Source organism: Poeciliopsis prolifica, unplaced genomic scaffold (assembly GCF_027474105.1).
Source record: "Poeciliopsis prolifica strain line A6 unplaced genomic scaffold, Auburn_PproV2 SCAFFOLD115, whole genome shotgun sequence".
In the NCBI taxonomy this organism is placed as follows: Eukaryota; Metazoa; Chordata; class Actinopteri; order Cyprinodontiformes; family Poeciliidae; genus Poeciliopsis; species Poeciliopsis prolifica.
This window is the reverse complement of record NW_026562490.1, coordinates 583225-601425: the sequence shown is the minus strand read 5'-3', so window position 1 is coordinate 601425 and position 18201 is coordinate 583225. Positions and strand designations below refer to the sequence as shown.

Genomic DNA, 18201 nt, shown 5'->3' with positions numbered 1-18201 from the left:
TATCGGCTGTCGGTCTAACCAGAGGAAAATGTAACAGTTGATGTCGGGAATCGTCTCAGTTGAGAGCGGAGCTTTGATTGTCGAGGAAACACTTGAGAAATTTATGGAGGACTAGTTGCCCATAGCGCATCAATTTTCTAGATTATTTTTGTCATCTGTTCAACCATTCATTTCATTTTTATATAGAGCTACAAGTAAATAAAGTGTTTTACTCGATAAGTTGACATAAAGGAGGGTGGGACTGGTCGCAACTGTTTAATTTTTATTTTATTTTTTTTACCAATTTTACATTTGATTCAATGTAATGTTCATTACTTGTTTCATAATTGATGATTGGTTTTTATAATGTAAAACACTGAAAACACCTTACTGCTGAAATGTGCTACACAAATAAACTTAACTTACCAAAATCTGAACACAATGAAGCCATTTTTGTATTTGTTTTTTTCTTACACTTTATTTAAATATGATCATGTCTGATATTACATTAAACAATGTCTGAAAGTGTCCATCCACAGGTGTAGTTAAAGAGGCTGCATGGCAGCAGACCTCAGTGATCACTGCACTGTCCCAGCTCATCTCTGATCCTGGCTGTTTCCAATCCCATCAACCTGATCAAATATCACAGCTCCTCCTCAGTCATGATGCATGCTTGTGATCATAAAGTCATTTGATCTTTGGGATGGTCCTAGAAGATATTTCTCCACAGCTGGACTAAAGGTAAAAAAAAATATGAAAATATCACAGCCTTATATCAGAACGATGAGCAGTTTCACACAATGGAATGCTCTCCCATCTTAGTTCTATGGGAAGACGATGGGGTAGATCTGGCTGTAGTGGTCCACAAAATGGACCTCAAGTCCTTCTCTGATGTAGTCTGGCAGGTCGGAGAAGTCCTTCCTGTTCTCAGCTGGAATAACCATGCAGGTTACACCAGCACGGCGGGCCTGGCAGGGAAACATGCAGTCAGCGCTGATGGAAACATTACTGCAAAAACATTTGATGGTATTATGGTGAGACATGAGAAACATTAAGAAGTAGGAGTGCACCAATTTATTGCCACCGATTTCCTTAATTTTGGAACATATGTGATTAGCTAATAGTTGCATGTGAAGCTGATCTTATCCACTGATCTTATCTACCAAAGGAAAGGTCTATAATCACCCCACTGTCCACTGTCCCATGAGAGAAGTTTCACTGACAGACCAGCCCATCAGGTCTTGTCTGCACATTGCAGTCAATAGTCACAGCACAGGTACCAACTCATCTGATATAATCCTCAGATGCTTTCTTGTGCAAAGAAAGCATTTAAGCTTTCAACATGCTTGCATCACCAGCATGTTGACTTATATTGACATACACCATTCAGTATGGTGAATGTGGTTAATATGAAAAATGAGCTACAAGGTTTTTTTTAGCTGTAAGGCCAAGTTAGTATGAGACCTATACTAACATGTTAAGCCTACCAGTAACATCGATAGCACATTGACTAACAGTGACTTACTCCACCCTGCATGCAAACATTAGTGTACAAGTTGAAATTAGTCAAAAACCTTATGAGTTGTGAGGAATGGGAGCCATCACGTAGAACAACTAGCATGTTGACACTACGAGTAGAATGTGGGCTATCAATAACATGTTGACTAACACCAATGTACTGTAGTTAGTATGTAAAGCTTACCTTTGAAATAAAAATTAGTTTAAATGCTAGCTTAACTGCTACATTTAGTGTTTGTGGCTATCACTAGCAAGCTGAGTTCCTGAATTTTATGTTTTAAGCCAACATCTAAGTGCACTCTTTTCTCAGGTTAAAATGCCTGCCTGGTTCTTTATCTAAAGCAGGTAAGGAGGCTTTTATTTTGAAAATTTCAGTAAGCTTGACTTCAAAAGGACACACCAATCCCATGTGTAAGAGTGGTTGAGTTATACCCGTCATATAAAGCCCAAAACAGAAACTACCTGTTGGGTAAAATATGAAGGCTTTTATTTTGTAGGGTACATCTAACAATTTCTGACAATTTCTACACCAACTGGCTAATGTGCGATTTGGTTCCACCCCAAGAAGAGAGCTTTTCCATCATAAAAAAAGCTATTCCTCAGTATTGTGGGCAGACCGTGAGCAGCAGCAGCTGTCTTCAATTCTCTGCTGATGTTGGCAGCTACATTCAATATTGGAGAACCTTGAAGTTCTGGTTTTGATGGACTGAAATAAGCCCAGAAATGTAATTTTCTCTATGGAAATTTATTGCTGGCTCAAACATAATGATGAAGGCCTAAATCAGCTGGTTATTTTCCTATGTAATTTAATTAAAACCTTTTAGTCAAAAGATGTAAACCAATAGCCTTGCATAAACTTTTTAAATCAAATAAAAAATAAAATTCACATTACAAGTTAATATTTTGTACTACCAGTGCTTCACATTATGGATGCAAATCAGCAGCCCCGTCAGAAAGTTAACCATGGCTACAGTTTCTCCCTTCTGTATTGGTATCCGTATTTCAGAGAAACAAGTTGCTAGTGGAGGGCTGCACAGTGGCGCAGTTGCCTTGCAGCAAGTAGGTCCTGGGTTCGATTCCTGGCCCGGGGTCTTTCCGCACAGAGTTTGCAAGTTCTCCCTGTGCATACTTCCTTCCACAGACCAAAAACATTAATCATGTAACCGAGCAGCCACCATTTACCTTCAGATCAAGTACGTTGGAGCCTGAATGTTCCATGGTGCCTGGAACTCTAAACTGATCTAATTACAAGTGCTGTTAGCTTATGGAACGTAAAGCTTCACACGATGTTCAGAAGGTGTGCTGGGAACAATGGCTGCTTTATAGCCATCATAGCTCTGAGCTCTCATTTCCCAGGTAAATGGAACACAATATAAGTGCTTTATTTCTATGTGTTGGGTCAGACTTTTTTTTTTTTTACTATGAGGTTCTACATTACCCCTGCTGTGGTAATGTAACCACAGTAGGGTTACATTACCACTACTTACAACTGAAATGTGTAACCAAAGTGACTAAATGATGTTGCTGTTCTAGTTCTCGGTGTGTGTGTGTGTGTGTGTGTGTGTGTGTGTGTGTGTGTGTGTGTGTGTGTGTGTGTGTGCGCGTGTGTGTGTGCGTTTCGTACAGCAATAGTTTTCTCTTTAATTCCTCCTACTGGCAGTATTTTGCCAGTTAGTGACACCTCCCCAGTCATCGCCACATTCTGACGCACTGACCGGTTGGTTGCCAGGGACAACAATGCAGTGACTATTGTGCAACCAGCACTGGGTCCATCCTTGGGAGTTGCTCCCTGTAAAGAAAAAAACGACAACAAACAAACAGAAAATTGTTGTATTTAATAACAGTGTTGTGCATGAGTATGTCTGAGCGGATTTCATATTTTATCTTTCTGGGGCAGATCGGTGAGTTTGGTCAGTTGGACTTCTTATGCTCCAACTAACTGATCTTCGGCAGATCGGTCTGTTTAATAAATATTGTTTGACTCAATATTTATTAAAGTTTAGCTTCCCAATGGAAACACTGAAATGACAACAGGTTAGAATCATGACCAGCTGTTTCCTTCCTGTCCTGTCATTTAAATCAGCTTATCAGTAAAATCAGTTACTGATCAAAGGATTTTTTTCCGATTGTATAGAGAGTCACAATCATAGCTTTCAGCCAGGGCCGTGCAGAGACTTTTGGAGGGCCTGGGGCTCAAAGCTGAAAATTGGTACATTGAATAAGATCTTAAAACGCCATACAACAACATCGCAACAACCCATTTTAATCAAGAATCTAATATTTAATTGGATCACATTGCATCACTGTCATCATGTGGGGAAGTTTAACACAAATTTAGTCTGATGGGTATAAAGTTGCTGTTGTAGAATTTCTGCTGCTGATAAAGCTGAAGGGATGATATGAGACTGTTGTTGTTTTTGTTTAACATTTTATTTTCAAAAAACAGAACAAACACAACACAGAGTTGGTGAAGTTAAATACAAACTCGCATTTGAGGACCTTAGAGAGACTGTAGTTGTTAAACAGACCAATGACCAGGAGAGAAGGTCATTGGTCATGAAGTATGTTATGAAATAAGCTAATTTTGCTGACATTTTACAAAATAGACCCTGGTAATATCTGACTTTTTAAGCTCTATAGTAACAATTGTCAGCCATTATTAGACTGAGGGCAGCCAGACTAGTTTATTTTCTTATTTTATCAAAATATTATAATTGAGGGGCACAAGAAGTTAAAACATATGTAAAAATAAAAAAAAAGAAAAACAAAAGCCCTCAATCACTTGGGACACCAAGGATAAAAGAAGCAGAGGCTCAAGCCCCCTTCATCCCTTCTGCTCGTGCCTGTTTACAGTCAGCATTTCTGAAGTGATTCCTTTTATTGAATCGATTTTCGAGGTCACATGAGCCTCCGACATACTCTGTAACTTGGGTCAACCCTTCAGCAGTGGGCACAGATATCAGTTATCAGTGTGTGTATATGTGTGCGCATGGTCTGTGTAAGTACTTGAAGTCCATTAAAAGCAACTTGTGATAAATAAAAATCCTATTTCTTTACCTCTGGAACATGCAGGTGCAGGTGGGAGTTGACCAGGAAGTTATTTTCCGGTTCTTTAGTCATGAGAAAAGCTCTGGCAAATGTCGAAGCAATCTTTGCACTTTCCTTCATGACATTACCAAGTTGACCTACAGAGAAGCACAAATCTTGAGAATGAACCTTTTAACATATGATTCAATAAATGTGACAAGCTGATATTTTATCTTCTCAAGAAGAAATTAAAACTAAAAGTTAGTTGGCTTTTCATAGAAAAGAGCTCTAACAAATATGACTAAAATCAATTCAAAAACTTTAATAAATGGGACTACATTTTTTTGTATCTAATATTTTTTAAGAAGCTGATATTATATTAGGATACTATAAAAATGTATATCGTACATTTTTTATACACTATACACACAGAGTGTGTGAACAGTGCAGAGTACACACACACTGCACTGTGCTTCCCATCAGTTCAGCTTACTGTTAATGTCAGGAAAAATTCCAACATGAATTGCTTATGTTTATAAAAAATAAACTCCATCTCAAGAAATCCTCTGACCAAAGATGATTATGGGGAAAGTCAGAAATCATGTTTTGAGGTTTTCCACTGACCTGTGACTTCCAAGGTGCCCTCTCCTTTAGCATCTGCCCCTCCTTGTGGTCGGCAGAGTGATGTTTCAATGAACAGTGTAGAGCCCCCTACAGGCAGCAGATCACAAGGCAACTGTTCAGCTCAGACATCACCATTATCGTCAGAGCTGGAGACTATGTGGGCCTCGTCTCACCCAGAGCAGTCCATGCCAGGCCCATCACCACTCCTGGTGGGGTCACCTCATACATACGATCCACTGTGAAAATTGGTTTACCCACATAATCATGCAGATTGTCAGACGAGACGGCCACCGAGTCCTCGGCTCCACTCACAATATGAAATGCTACTTTACGGAACACCTGGTAGATGGAGAAACAAGACCCAGACAGGGAGGTTAAGGAGGGACTTGGAGGGGGACTGCAGGACGGGTCATAGTCTGGTGCAACAACATCTGAATTATAGGCTGAGGACACTGATGAGGATTAACTCTGATGTTACCTCTTCAGACCTGGTGGTACTCACTGGGGTGCAACTGGAAGCACTTCTGCTTGTGTCAGACACAGACACAAGCAGACACAGTGGGTCATGTCATCAACTTGAATTCACCTTCTCTGACATGACATGACATATGATAGCAGGTGGTCCATTAACATTTCCCAGGACAGACTGAGTTCAGATCGCTGAACTGATACCAACAGATCTGTTCCAGGGACACACTGCTTGGACACATGTTGAGAATGGAACCATAAGGGTTAGCTTAGCTTCACTTGGGCTATTGTGTGTCACTAGGGACCAGCCCAAACAAAAAGGCATTTTCATAAATGATTATTAAATGTTTTATAACAAGTCAGATACCAGGGCATTAAATAGGAAAATATCACTATAATGTGCAGATTATATAAAAACATAAACAGATCTTGTTTTGGCTGGTTTGAATGTCATACCAGTGTTACCTTTTTAAAAAACAAATATTACAAAATATCTGTTTTGAGGAAATGAACAGTAAAGCAACTCATAAATAATGTCCTACAAGGCATGCTAGACGAAGCAGCGGATGGAAAAACCGTCCACTCCAAAACCAGCTTGCAGTCTGGAATCACCTTGCAGTATTTCAAAATAAATCAAAAGAGACTAGCTCCAAGCAGGTTCAATACAAATTGTCTGGCTGAAGTTTAGAAGCCCTTCTTTGGTTCATAGGCCAGAGGTCAATGGTTTAATGACCATAAATGAGCACAATGGAGCATTGTATTGAAATGAGTGAAAAGCAAGGAAATTTTCAAAATAAAATCTGAACAAAAGTTCAGAGGAACCATGGGAATTTAATGAATAAATGTGGATAAATGTGCAACATTTATCCACATTTCACAATGGCTATGGGGCTAAATGGTGCTCTGTAAATAAATGTTGTCTCAATAGGAGGAAGTGATGATTCACAGTGATATTATTTAGCTTTCCTTTGTGATAAAAGTATTTCTGATTTAAATTTTAATTCACCTTCTCTATCTGCTTCTGCAGGTTCCTCACTCCAGACTCTCTGCAGTACTGTCTGATGAGCAGACCCAGAGCGTCAGGGGAGATTGAGGCCTTCTCTTCAGTCAGGCCGCAGAGTGTTCGCAGCTGAGGGACCAGGTAACGCTAAACACACACACACCCACACACACCCACACACACACACACACACACACACACACACACACACACACACACACACACACACACACACACACCACACACACACACACACACACACACACACACACACACAGGCAGACAGAGACACACAAACTGAGAACATTTAATAGAAAACTAGAAGGCAAATGTTCAAATCCTTCCAACATTGTGTTGTTTTATTTTGGCTGCAGCTGTAAAATGTGGCTCTGCCACTACTAAACTGTAACACACAGCAACCCCTGACTCTTTGTGGTGTATGTATGTGTTGTATGAGTCACATGGCAAACGGTCAAGATCACATTGACCATATAAGAAATCAGCAGAGGGCAGAACCAAAGTCCAAATTAGTTAGATTTAAAGATGTAAAGACTTAATGGATCATTGGAATATCTCAAACACATATATTAATTAGTTTTTCTAAATATCCCAGTTCTCCTTACAGGAAAGCAAGAGTCAAATTTCACACAGCAATGATGCCAAAGGTTGCTTGGGAACATGTTTGTTACCTCAGCGATAGCCAATTTTTCCTGGGCCACGTATCCGGACACGTTGATCATCTCCATCCTGTCTCTAAGTGGTTCTGGGATGGTGTCAGTCACATTGGCTGTGCAGATAAACAGAACCTGGAATATTGCACACACGCAGCAAACCATTAGAAGACTAACACATGCCAAACCTTTAGAAGACTAACACACACCTTTACCAGCACTAAGCTCGACTGTGCAAGCTCCACCTACTTTAGACAAGTCCACTGGGACATCCAGGTAATGGTCAAGGAAGTTTGAATTTTGTTCAGGATCCAGAAGCTCCAGAAGAGCAGAGGAGGGGTCACCCTGGTAACCACGGCCGATTTTATCAACCTGAATAAACAAATTATTTGGAAAAAATAGCTTAGTACACTAGTAGAAAACTATCTTCAGTCTTATTCAATAACTTCAACAAATGAAACATTAATTTATTTCAGTAACACCATCACTACATGAAACAGGTTTTTTCCACAGACCATTTTCAAACCTTTAAAACAATAGAGCTAATGAAAATAAACACCAGTTTAGTTCATTACATTTATTACATCATTCCATTGGAAAAGTTTAATATAGAAATGTGGGGCTAATAAACATTGTTTAAAGCTGCTTAATGGTTACATTCAAACACTGACCTCATCTATCAACACCAAAGGGTTCTCTGTCTTGGTTTTCTTCAGACACTGAATCATCTTCCCAGGCATCGCTCCAACATATGTTCTCCTGGAAACAAAATATTTTCAGACTATGTTCTTCAATAATCTCTCCTCTCATCAACATTTCCTTCAAAATGATATCATCAATAACAGCCTGAGGGGTGGACGAGAACAGCTGTGATCACAGAGGCAAAGCAATTTTATATAATCTGATTCCTCATGTTCTGCATGAACATGAACTATACTAATGTAAAGCACAAATAGTCTGATATTTGTTAAAATGGGATCAGTAAATCTGAAAGGGTCTCATATGATGGCCTAATCAGAAAGAAAATTAAGGATTCAGTTTTAAAATGTTTTGGGTTTGTTGATTTACACAAAAAATTGTGTTCAGGAGCAAAAACACTGTCCTATTCAGGTCAAAATCAAATCAGTGGTTTTGTTTTGGTCTCAGTTTGTGTAAAGTCACGGGAAGTTTTGGATCCTCTTTACTATGAAACAAACAAAACAAAAAAAACAAAAAAAAAAAAAACATGTGGGTCATATAAGACAAATCAAATAATGTGATGTAAATTTGTCCCAACCTTTTTTTTTAAGTGTCCATCTGTTTGAATCAATGTGCTGGTGGTGGACTATTCCCAAAATAGGGTCAATAATTGTACCATATCAGTCTAAGAGTTGCATAATTACATTACCTATGTGTATTTTTATGCATAATTTAACATTGCACCTGGGGTCCTAGAAACAACATTCCCACTGATCTGCATGTTCGAGTTAGACTGGAGGACTAACAGATTGTGCAGACCTGTGACCTTTGATCTCAGCCACGTCGGTCATCCCTCCGACACTGAACCTGAAGTACTGTCTGTTAAGTGCTCTGGCAATAGAGCGGGCAATGGAGGTCTTCCCTACACCAGGAGGGCCATAGAAACACAGGATCTTCCCCTGGGTGGAGCCTCGGAGCTGGCTCACTGCAATAAACTCCTGTACACACACACAAAGCAATACTCAGCTGCTGTGACCAGCAGGACATGGAGGAAGCATCTTCCTTTGATTCATTTAGATGTTAAATGTATGTTTTTTTTTTCTTACCAATATGCGTTTTTTAACATCATCCATTCCATAATGGTCTTCTTCCAGAACCTCCCTGGCCCTGTATAATGACAGGTTTTCTTCACTGTTGGTGCCCCACGGCATGCTGGTTAGCCAGTCCAGGTAGTTGCGAGTTACACTGAAACACAATTTGCCTTGGTTCATGTTCATGCATGTTAGAACATCAGTAACAAACAAAAGCCTGCACTATGGTCCTCAACCTCTCCAACACAAATCCACAGATAGATTTGTGTTAGAGACAATGTTTGTGTTTGTTCTCAACAAACAAACATTTGTGTATGAGAGAAATTTGACTGAACTAATTCAGAGACAGAGGATGGGACTAAAGATAAAAGTTATTGCGATACTTTTCTTGCAAAAATAAAAAAAATAAAAAACTACAATAGAAATGATTACAATAAATTTGCTAGATGGCAGGAAAAGACCAAATTATAAGCAGTCAAAAAACATGGGGGAACAAAAACAGCAGTTGGCTAACTTTTAAAAATGGAGGACGACATGGAAGGATCAGTGTGCTCTGACTACTGGAGTAAAGTAACTTTACTGCAGTGAAGTAACTTGCTCTAGACCTAGCTGGGGGAAGGAAAGGAGACAAACCTACTTGAACTCAGACGAGTGGTTGTCCAGTAGCCCCAGCTTGTTCAGCTCTTCATTGATTACATCCATGATGTGCTGAGGAACATTCTGGTCTTTAAGTCTCTCCCTAAATTTATCCTCAATGGCTTCTTTGTCATCTTTTTCCAGACCCAGCTCCTGAAGACACAAACAGTTAGTGAGTCCTGTTCACTAGACACCTCCAAGTGGGGCTCAAGCTATTTCTTGCAGTCTCCATGTTTTTAACGAACACACTGATGCAGTGAAGTAGGAAAATGTTAAGGCTGCCTTCGTCACCCTCCTCACTTGGTGGTAAGATGACTCATGTGGGTGGAGTTGGCTTCAGGGGTTACCATAGTGATCACATAAGTTTTTGTGTGACCAGCCATCAGCAGGGTTTAAACACATAACCAGAGCAGCATATTGTTTCATCCAGGAAGTGTTAGGAGTTAACTAAAAGCATTTTCTCAGCCAACAACAGAATAACTACCAGCACTCCAAGCTCTCCTATCATTATTGTTCTGGTAAAGAATGGTATGGGAGATGGGATATTTAGGAAGGTTGAGAACATTTAAGAGTTTATGCATGTCAGATAGAAAAGTGTTATTAGAAAAAAAGGAAATTCTTACAGCCTATTAAAGGGGTAGCATTACATGAAATAATTTTAGCTTTATATCATGTGATGTTATTCCCTCATCAAAAACATAATTGGAGTGTTGCAATGATTCTTTCATGAATGTTTAAGAGATCCTTTAATCTCCCGTAGCAACCATTCAGCTGTGCAAAAAGCAATGCTGTGTTGACTTCCTGAAGGCAGTTTCAGACAGAAAGAGCAGAAATTTCTTAAAGAGAGAAGTCAATTGTTAAGCATTAGATTTTGAAGAAAAAAATGTTCCAAGTCATATTTGATATATATAACAACTGAAGGTAACAGTTCCTTGTGCAATAAAATGCCTGGAAAATACATAATACTGTGTCTTTAAGTGATTAACTTATCTTTATTCTTTTCAATGTGATTTACAAGAAATTACCTCAAATTATTAAGGTCAAAGATCTCCATCTGTATCTTGTTTTTTTCTCCTCTAGAATCTAATTATAGTATATTTAATCTAACAAAGGTTCATCCTGTTCTTATAGCCATTACTTTTGAGGACAAAAGGAGAAGTCCTGGGTTGATCATTACATTCACAAGATAGTCCACTCTTTCATGTAGAAGCTGGTGAAACCTACATTCCAAGTAGTAATGTATGAAACCTCCAATGTTTCTCATGAAGAGTTCTTGTTTTTTCCATCAGCATAATAGTGATCGCTGTACGGCTACAATAGGAAGAATTGGTTCCTTTCATTACCGAGTTGTTGGTTAGAGAATAGTCTATATGAGTATAAGACACGTGAGAAAACGCCTCATCTGATGAGTGACATGAGCGCCAGGCATCACATGGACCAGGCCTGGGCTCATTACGCAGTAAGAGTTCCAGCTCCTCCTCATCCTGTACCTTCTTGATGATCTTCAGCTGCTCTTGGAGAAGATACTTTCTGTGGGTCTGTTTGATTTTCTCCTCCACCTCAGACCAAAGCACACAAAGTCAGGAGTGAGTTCACATAGTGGGCTGCGCAAAGGCAGGATAGTGCTCACATGCTTGATTATGATCTCTGACCTCACGGCCCAGGCGCTGCTGCAGTTTACTCAGTTCATACTCCTTCTTTAGAAGAGACAGAGCCTTGTAAAGACGTTTTGGAATCTGCAAAAACCAAAAATGATTTGATTGTTCTTTTGTTTGAAGGTTGTAAAATTCTGATTTGGCTGCTTTAACAAAAGAGGCATATTACTCCAAATTTCTCTCAGTGAACATTCAAACGTTTTTCTGCAACCTGAACATTTCATTCTCTGCTCATTACTAGAAAGCATCAGATCTTTATAAACAGAGGAAGCACACAGGCATTTAGGGAAAAGCTCCTACGTTTGTCTCCTCCAAGACATCCTGCAGCTCCTGGGACTCAGCTCCCGTCAGAGCGGCCCCCATGTCACTCAAGTAGATGGGGTTATCGACCACCCGTTGACCAGCCTGCATCATCTGAAGCACCGACTCTCTAACAAACATAACACAGAACTCAAAATGCCACCATTACAACTAAAACATTAGTGGATACAAATACATGGGATTCAGAGATGTTTTCAAGTAACACTCTCACTTTTTGATACATGCAGTCACAAACTGAAAGAAAATTAAGTGTCAGGATTGACGCAAATGTTCCCTTGATTTAAGAGTGGTGGAATGTAGCCTTTAATTAGCAATCAATCAAAAGAGAGATTCTGATTTAAACACAGAAAGAAAAGCTTAGCTTTTTGCTTTTCACTACAAATCGGCTCCGATTTTCTTACTATAGAGCTGTGAAACGTGATGTCACTGCTGTAGAGGTAGTCTGCAGCGCGGTGGCTGACATCATGAAGAGCCATAAACATAATCTACAAAATCTCGCAGATTTTTGTAATCTTAAGTTACTTAAAACAATGTAGTAATAGAAGTAAAATCTTAACATTAGGGTCTCTGCTCCAACTTTTTATTTCAAACAGGTTGATATTTCCAATTTCAGTTTTTTTTTATCATGTACCATTTATTTGCATCTGGGAGAAGCTTGTCACAATATAGTCCACTTTGTTTCTAACTGCTTTTCAGCATTGTGGAAGAGGATGCAACAAGGAGCACAACAAAAACACTGGAATAAAGTTTATTTTGGTCTGTGGCCTTCAAACATGGCGCGGAACGACTGCGCGAGACAATAAATGCCCCACAGCGTCATATGCAGTGACGTTGGTTCCAAAGCTTTATTGGGTGATGTGCGATCAAGCTTATCTACTGATCTTTTCAGTGAATAAGATCAGCCAATTACTGTGTTTCAGATACAAATGCGCTGAGAATTTTTTAGGTATTGTGCAAATGTCAAACAAACACGATTTTGCAATTGTGGTGTTTCTGTTAAATACAAATTGAAATTTAATTAACACATGAATTAGTTTGTTCATGCAGCAAATCACTGAAAATTATGGAGGTAACAGGCAAAGATAAAATATATTAATATTTCAGCTTAAGCCATTAGTGGCTGAGGCAAGTCAGTAAGAAAGTAACTGTGCAGAAAAAGACTACAGCCTGAAGCCCAACTGCTCTCTAGAGGCCCCGACATGGCAACTTCAATGACCCACGACAACATGAAGAACAACTGGACCAAAAGCAAACATGAGTAGAAAATGGAAAAGGCTCAGTTGCTGGCTGACCTGTAGAGGGGGTTGAGGGCAATGATGTCCCTGATGGTCTTCACAATTTCAGCCGTCAGTGCCTGACAACACACAAAGACCCCCTGAGAATGGTTGAGGCCTTTCAGGACATTTCTGCTGCGAGTGCTGTGTGTTGGGTACCTTGACCTCTTCAGTGACCGTGAACTGCTCATGCTGAATGTTATCCACCTCAACCATCAGAATGTTGGAGTAAGGCAAAGGCTGAAGCTCTGGACTCAGGTCAGCTTCTGAAACCTGATAAACACACTTCATTATCAACATGAGCTAACATCTAAACAAGAAAAGTATCTTAGTCATTGAAGGTAGTATAGATAACATATACAGTGGATAAATACCTTATTGAAGTCTCAAACCTTACTTTGCAACATAGAATAAACTTCCAAAATAGCAGAGTGGACCCACCAGGAGGAAAAAAGATTTGCGCTCAATCTTGCATCGGAGTAAACATTGAGGGAATCTCTACACCGTTGGTGAAACTGCGGTCCCCTACAAACAAGGTTGAATTTCCCCTTATTGAATCTTTTGGATGCTTGGCCATAGCTTCTGCCGGGACTCACAGTCTTCTTTGAAAAGGTCATGGGCAAGACAGAATCCATTTATTTTCAGGAAGTAATTTCCCTTAGCAGCTTTCCATATAAAAAAATTTTCTTCCAGCATATTTTCCAGCTTTGTTTCTAAAGCACACTTTTTGTGCTGATCATGTTAGCAAGTTAGAAGTAACATTATTGGGGTTAGGTTGCTGGTTGTTGGAAACATTTGGAAAAGGTGTCTTGGCAACAAGAGGCTTACTTGAGGTTACTTGGAACAGCAGAAAATCCTCTTCATTGATGGCCTCGCGTTGAAGATCGCAAATAAGAGTACTAATGTTTCTCTTTTCTGCTCTTGTGCAGTTAGTTTTGCACAAGAGAGTATTTTGGCTCTTGGATCATTTCACCATCATCGGAAGCCATGTTGCCTGTTGGCTGGAATAGTGTTCTATCGCCCTCCTAGGAAATGTGACGGGTTGATCTGTTGTTTGTTGGTCCTGACAGCGTTTGCACTTCCTCTCCCAATTCATTTCCTGACCACTTTTTTGACATGCACACTGGAGCTTAGCTGTTGGAATTAGCCTCCAAGTTTGTTATTTTATTTTACTTGGTGATGGTTGGTTCGGTTGGTTTGGATTGAGTTAACAGTTGGCATCTAAGTTTATCATTTTCTCTAACTGGTGATGGGTATGTTTTTGCCTCTTTCAGTTTCAATAGTTTTTTTCTGGTAGCTACAATCTAGTAGTGTGTTAAATAGCTGTTTCAATTTGAGATATAAAGGGCACTATGAAAAAAATTGACTATTACATCATTAGTACTTCAGCAAGCCACTGTATGGTTAAATGCTGTAGAAGTCAATACTATTCAACAGAGACCCATATAAAATATTTTGATCAACATGATAAAGGCAATTGAAAATGTTGGAAAAGGCAGATAATTATACATAATCGCTTGCATGTTAAAAGCATTAGCGAGAAATAAAATTGCTTTTCTGGTGTGCATCACTGACAAAACAATTTAAAGACTGGCAAGACATTTTGAGAATCTCAATTCTGTTCTGAGAAATACACCCAGTCCACCCAGAAAAGTTGAGGGGGAAACTGTAATTTATCAATATAATATGATCAGAAAAATGGCACAAGCCCCCACAATTCACAGGATGGGCATGAGGAGGAATCTAGTTTAGACAATTATTTGGTCAAAATGCTTCTTGCTGTTTTGACAGCACTGAACTGACCTTGTTCTCCAGCTGCTCTGAAAGGGAGGTCGGTTGGTCCTTACGGCTGCGTTTGGACTTCCGTCTTGCTGTACCTTTGACCTGAGGCTCTGGTTCAGACTCTGACCAGTCAGGGGACGACAATACGTCCTCAGCCTCCACTTCCAGTTGTCTTGTTATCCGAATCCTGATGAACCAAAGCACAGAATCAGCAGAGCTGCACACATGGAGAAGGTTTCAGATGGTATCAGCAGACCTGGATCTGACCTGCGGTGTCCCATAACAATCATCCTCAGCTTGTCTCCTAAATCCTGCATCTCATGGATCTGAACAAAGGTCCCAGTGGAATAGATGGAGTCCAGGGATTCAATCACATCTGACTCATTACTGGAAGAGACAACAGCAGTCATTGAACCTGCTTGGGTCACTGATAGGTTCAAGCAGTCAGCAAATATCAAAGGACAAATCACGTCCTTTGTGAACTCAAATCAGTAGAAAAATAATAGAAGCATTTCTGACTTACTTATCATCCTTCTTCATGAAGACTCCAGCGTAAGGCTGAGCGAGCCGCACCTTCCTCCTCAGCAGCTCCATCAGGGCCTTGTTCTTCACCTAGCAGCACATGCAGGAAGAACCTGAAGCATCATTTCAGGAGACCGGTGTCTGGACGAAACTTTGAAGACGTCATCTTTTCATCACATTTTGCTGATGACTCTGTCCTCCCCCCACCAGCATCAGCTCTGTTTAGCTTGGAGTGGCTCCACCCACCTCCAACTCCACCCGGTTATTGTCTGCTTTTCATGAGATCTACTTAAAATTAAGTAACTGGCCTCTACTAGCGCCTCATAAATTAAATCAGCATCCAGCAGAGAGATGTGCAGAGCAACTGCTTTATCTCGTCATGCAGGACCGGTTCAAGTGGTATGGGTTCTCGAGCAAAATTTGATTTAGGGGCCCCTCTTCCTGCTAAGATCACCAGTACCACTAACATCATTTCACCATGGACTTAGCTTAGTAAAATCTGAGAAAGGGGCTCTTGTTTAACTGTATCTGTGGTAACAAAACAATGTAATTATGAAGATTGTTCTTTGCACTTTAACAAAGTAAACTTGCCAGGTCCTTAAAGTCTTTAATTTAAATGGAAGACGATTTAAAATCTTTTAATTTATTCTTGCTGAAACCAACAAATAAAATTTAACAGCATTGTCATTCTGAATAAACAAATGTTAAAATTCTAGCTCTGTAGTCTGTGTTAAAATGTTTGTTTATGGGGCCCCTGGAGATCTGGGTGGCCTTCAGCAGCTGCTTAATTCATTTATGTTTTGTGATCAGCAAAGCATACTTAAGAGTTTTGGAATTTAAAAATACTCATGAGCATTCCACCAGCAGGGCATTAACTTATTCGGGGTTCAACAGATGTACAAAAAATATTTATTTTAACAGTATTTTTTTGTGTGTTTATTTTAAGACTACTACTGCTTTAATTCCAAAACTACAACACCTACACTCTTCAAACCTGGACTGGATTATTCTCAACTAATAACAGAATAAAACCACGTTTGGGATTTGTGAAACTTTAATAAATGTTGATTTTACCACTTTTTTTGCATCTGGATCACACTAGAACTGATCCAGTTCCTACAATACAACTCATAGACTCTTCAAACTTGGATGAGACTATTCTGCTCTAATAGCAGAATATTAAGAACCATGTTTGGGATTTGTGAAACAGTTTTTTGATGTGTGAAACTTCAATAAAATGCAGTTTTTACCGTTTTTTGCATCTAGAATATAGTTATATATATAGAATATAGTTCATATTAAAACTGTTCTCATTCCAAAACCACTACACCTAGACACTTCATACCAGGACTATATTATTCTGCACTAATAGCAGAATATTTTAATCCATATCTGGGATTTGTGAAACCTTTCTGTGATTTGTGAAACTTCACTAAAGTTTAAATTACTATTCACACTTGTTCCATGCATTTTTTTTTTCAAATTCAAATGTAATACTAATTCAAAACCACATTATTAATGCCAATGGGACATTAAATGTTGGTGTAACTCATTAATTATTCAAAGAGTTATTGTAGATGGTGATGGCTGTTGGAAGGAAAGATCTTCTGCAGCGGTCTGTTAAGTGAAGTTTCACAAATCAGAAAAAGGTTTCACGAATCCCAAACATGGTTATAAATATTCTGATATTAGTTGAGAATAATGCAATTCAGGATTGACGTGTCTCGGTGTTGTAGTTTTCAAATTAGAGTTGATTAAAGATTCGGAAGGTAGTGAGAAATGAGGTGGAATCGGAAGCTAGAATCGGATACCAACTTCAGCTTCGTCTCCATCCGCTCTGTGACCTTGGAGCCACTGAAAACACGTAACATTACATCATCCTTACCTCAATTATCTTTATGAAACGGGGAAACACCGGGTTCCTGCTCACAGCGATCAGCGGGACGTTGGGAAACACCTCTGGGACCATCATGGGGGTGAGAGCCGTCATCTGCGGTCCGCTGTAGGGAGCTTCTCCATCCCCTCCAGACTCATCTCCTCCAGAAGCCGAGTTCTCCCCGCCGTCCTCCCCAGAGAAACCTGACCCACTGGCCCGGTTACCCAACAGCCGAGCTGGTACGCTTCGTCCACAAGGGGACATGGAGGTAGCGGTATGACCGAGGGGTACCCCCGCGACCCGAACCCAGCGGTGGTGACGAGCAAGCCTGCAGCCCACGGTCACCGGCGTGCTGCCGACGGAAGAAAGGGTGTTGAAGCGCGGTGACGGCTGCACCCGGAGCTGACCGGAGGGCTCAGTCAGATACGGAATTGCTTCGCGCCTGAACAGCTGTCCAGGCTTATAAGGCGTTCTGTGGATCCGCTGAACAGCACCAGCCATCTTCAAATAGGCGCCCATGTTTCTGGAGAGTTCTAAAACAGCACGAGACAAACTGACCTCCAACTTCCCTCTATCGTTTAACACATAAGAACTACTACCGGTTAAATGTGCCAGACTACATGTATATTACTGCCACCTGCTGACCTGGAGTACGGAACGAAAGACAGGATGAGTGATAAGAAAACTACCAGTGTTATAAATTGGTCCATCTGGATGAATTGAATCCTCAGTCAGAGTATTTATATAGATAACAAGAGTTCGATTTAAACCTGCCATAATGAAATGCCATATGTGAGCAACAACAGTGGAGAATAAAATACATATTATTCCATTTGTTAATCTGTGAATGTCATGACCTATATGTATCAATTTTTACTGGCAACCTGTCCAGGGTGACCCTGCCGCTCACCTGTTGACTGCTGGATATAGGAACCACGCTTATCCCACAAGGGATAAGCCTGATGTAAGATGTAAGATTGGTTGATCAAATCAGTCAATATCAATCATTATTGATTAGTTTTTGTTTTAAATACCTGAAATACTGTCAAACTGGTGGCATGACCTTTCTGTGATTTGTG

General features: G+C 39.9%; 1 protein-coding gene across 1 annotated transcript; it reads right to left on the bottom strand.

Moving 5' to 3' along the window:
- Positions 1-803: 803 nt before the first annotated feature.
- lonp1 (lon peptidase 1, mitochondrial) lies at positions 804-17711 on the bottom strand. Its single transcript, XM_055024119.1, has 21 exons — positions 17132-17711; positions 15248-15336; positions 14992-15111; positions 14746-14911; positions 13102-13215; positions 12961-13022; positions 11648-11777; positions 11345-11428; positions 11183-11251; positions 9694-9845; positions 9072-9210; positions 8785-8963; positions 7959-8046; positions 7537-7659; positions 7306-7422; positions 6623-6763; positions 5322-5487; positions 5149-5235; positions 4555-4682; positions 3122-3286; positions 804-947 (listed from the first exon to the last, which is right to left on the bottom strand). The coding sequence occupies exons 1-21, from the start codon at positions 17639-17641 to the stop codon at positions 804-806; spliced, it is 2973 nt and encodes a 990-aa protein (XP_054880094.1). The 5' UTR covers positions 17642-17711.
- Positions 17712-18201: the final 490 nt, after the last annotated feature.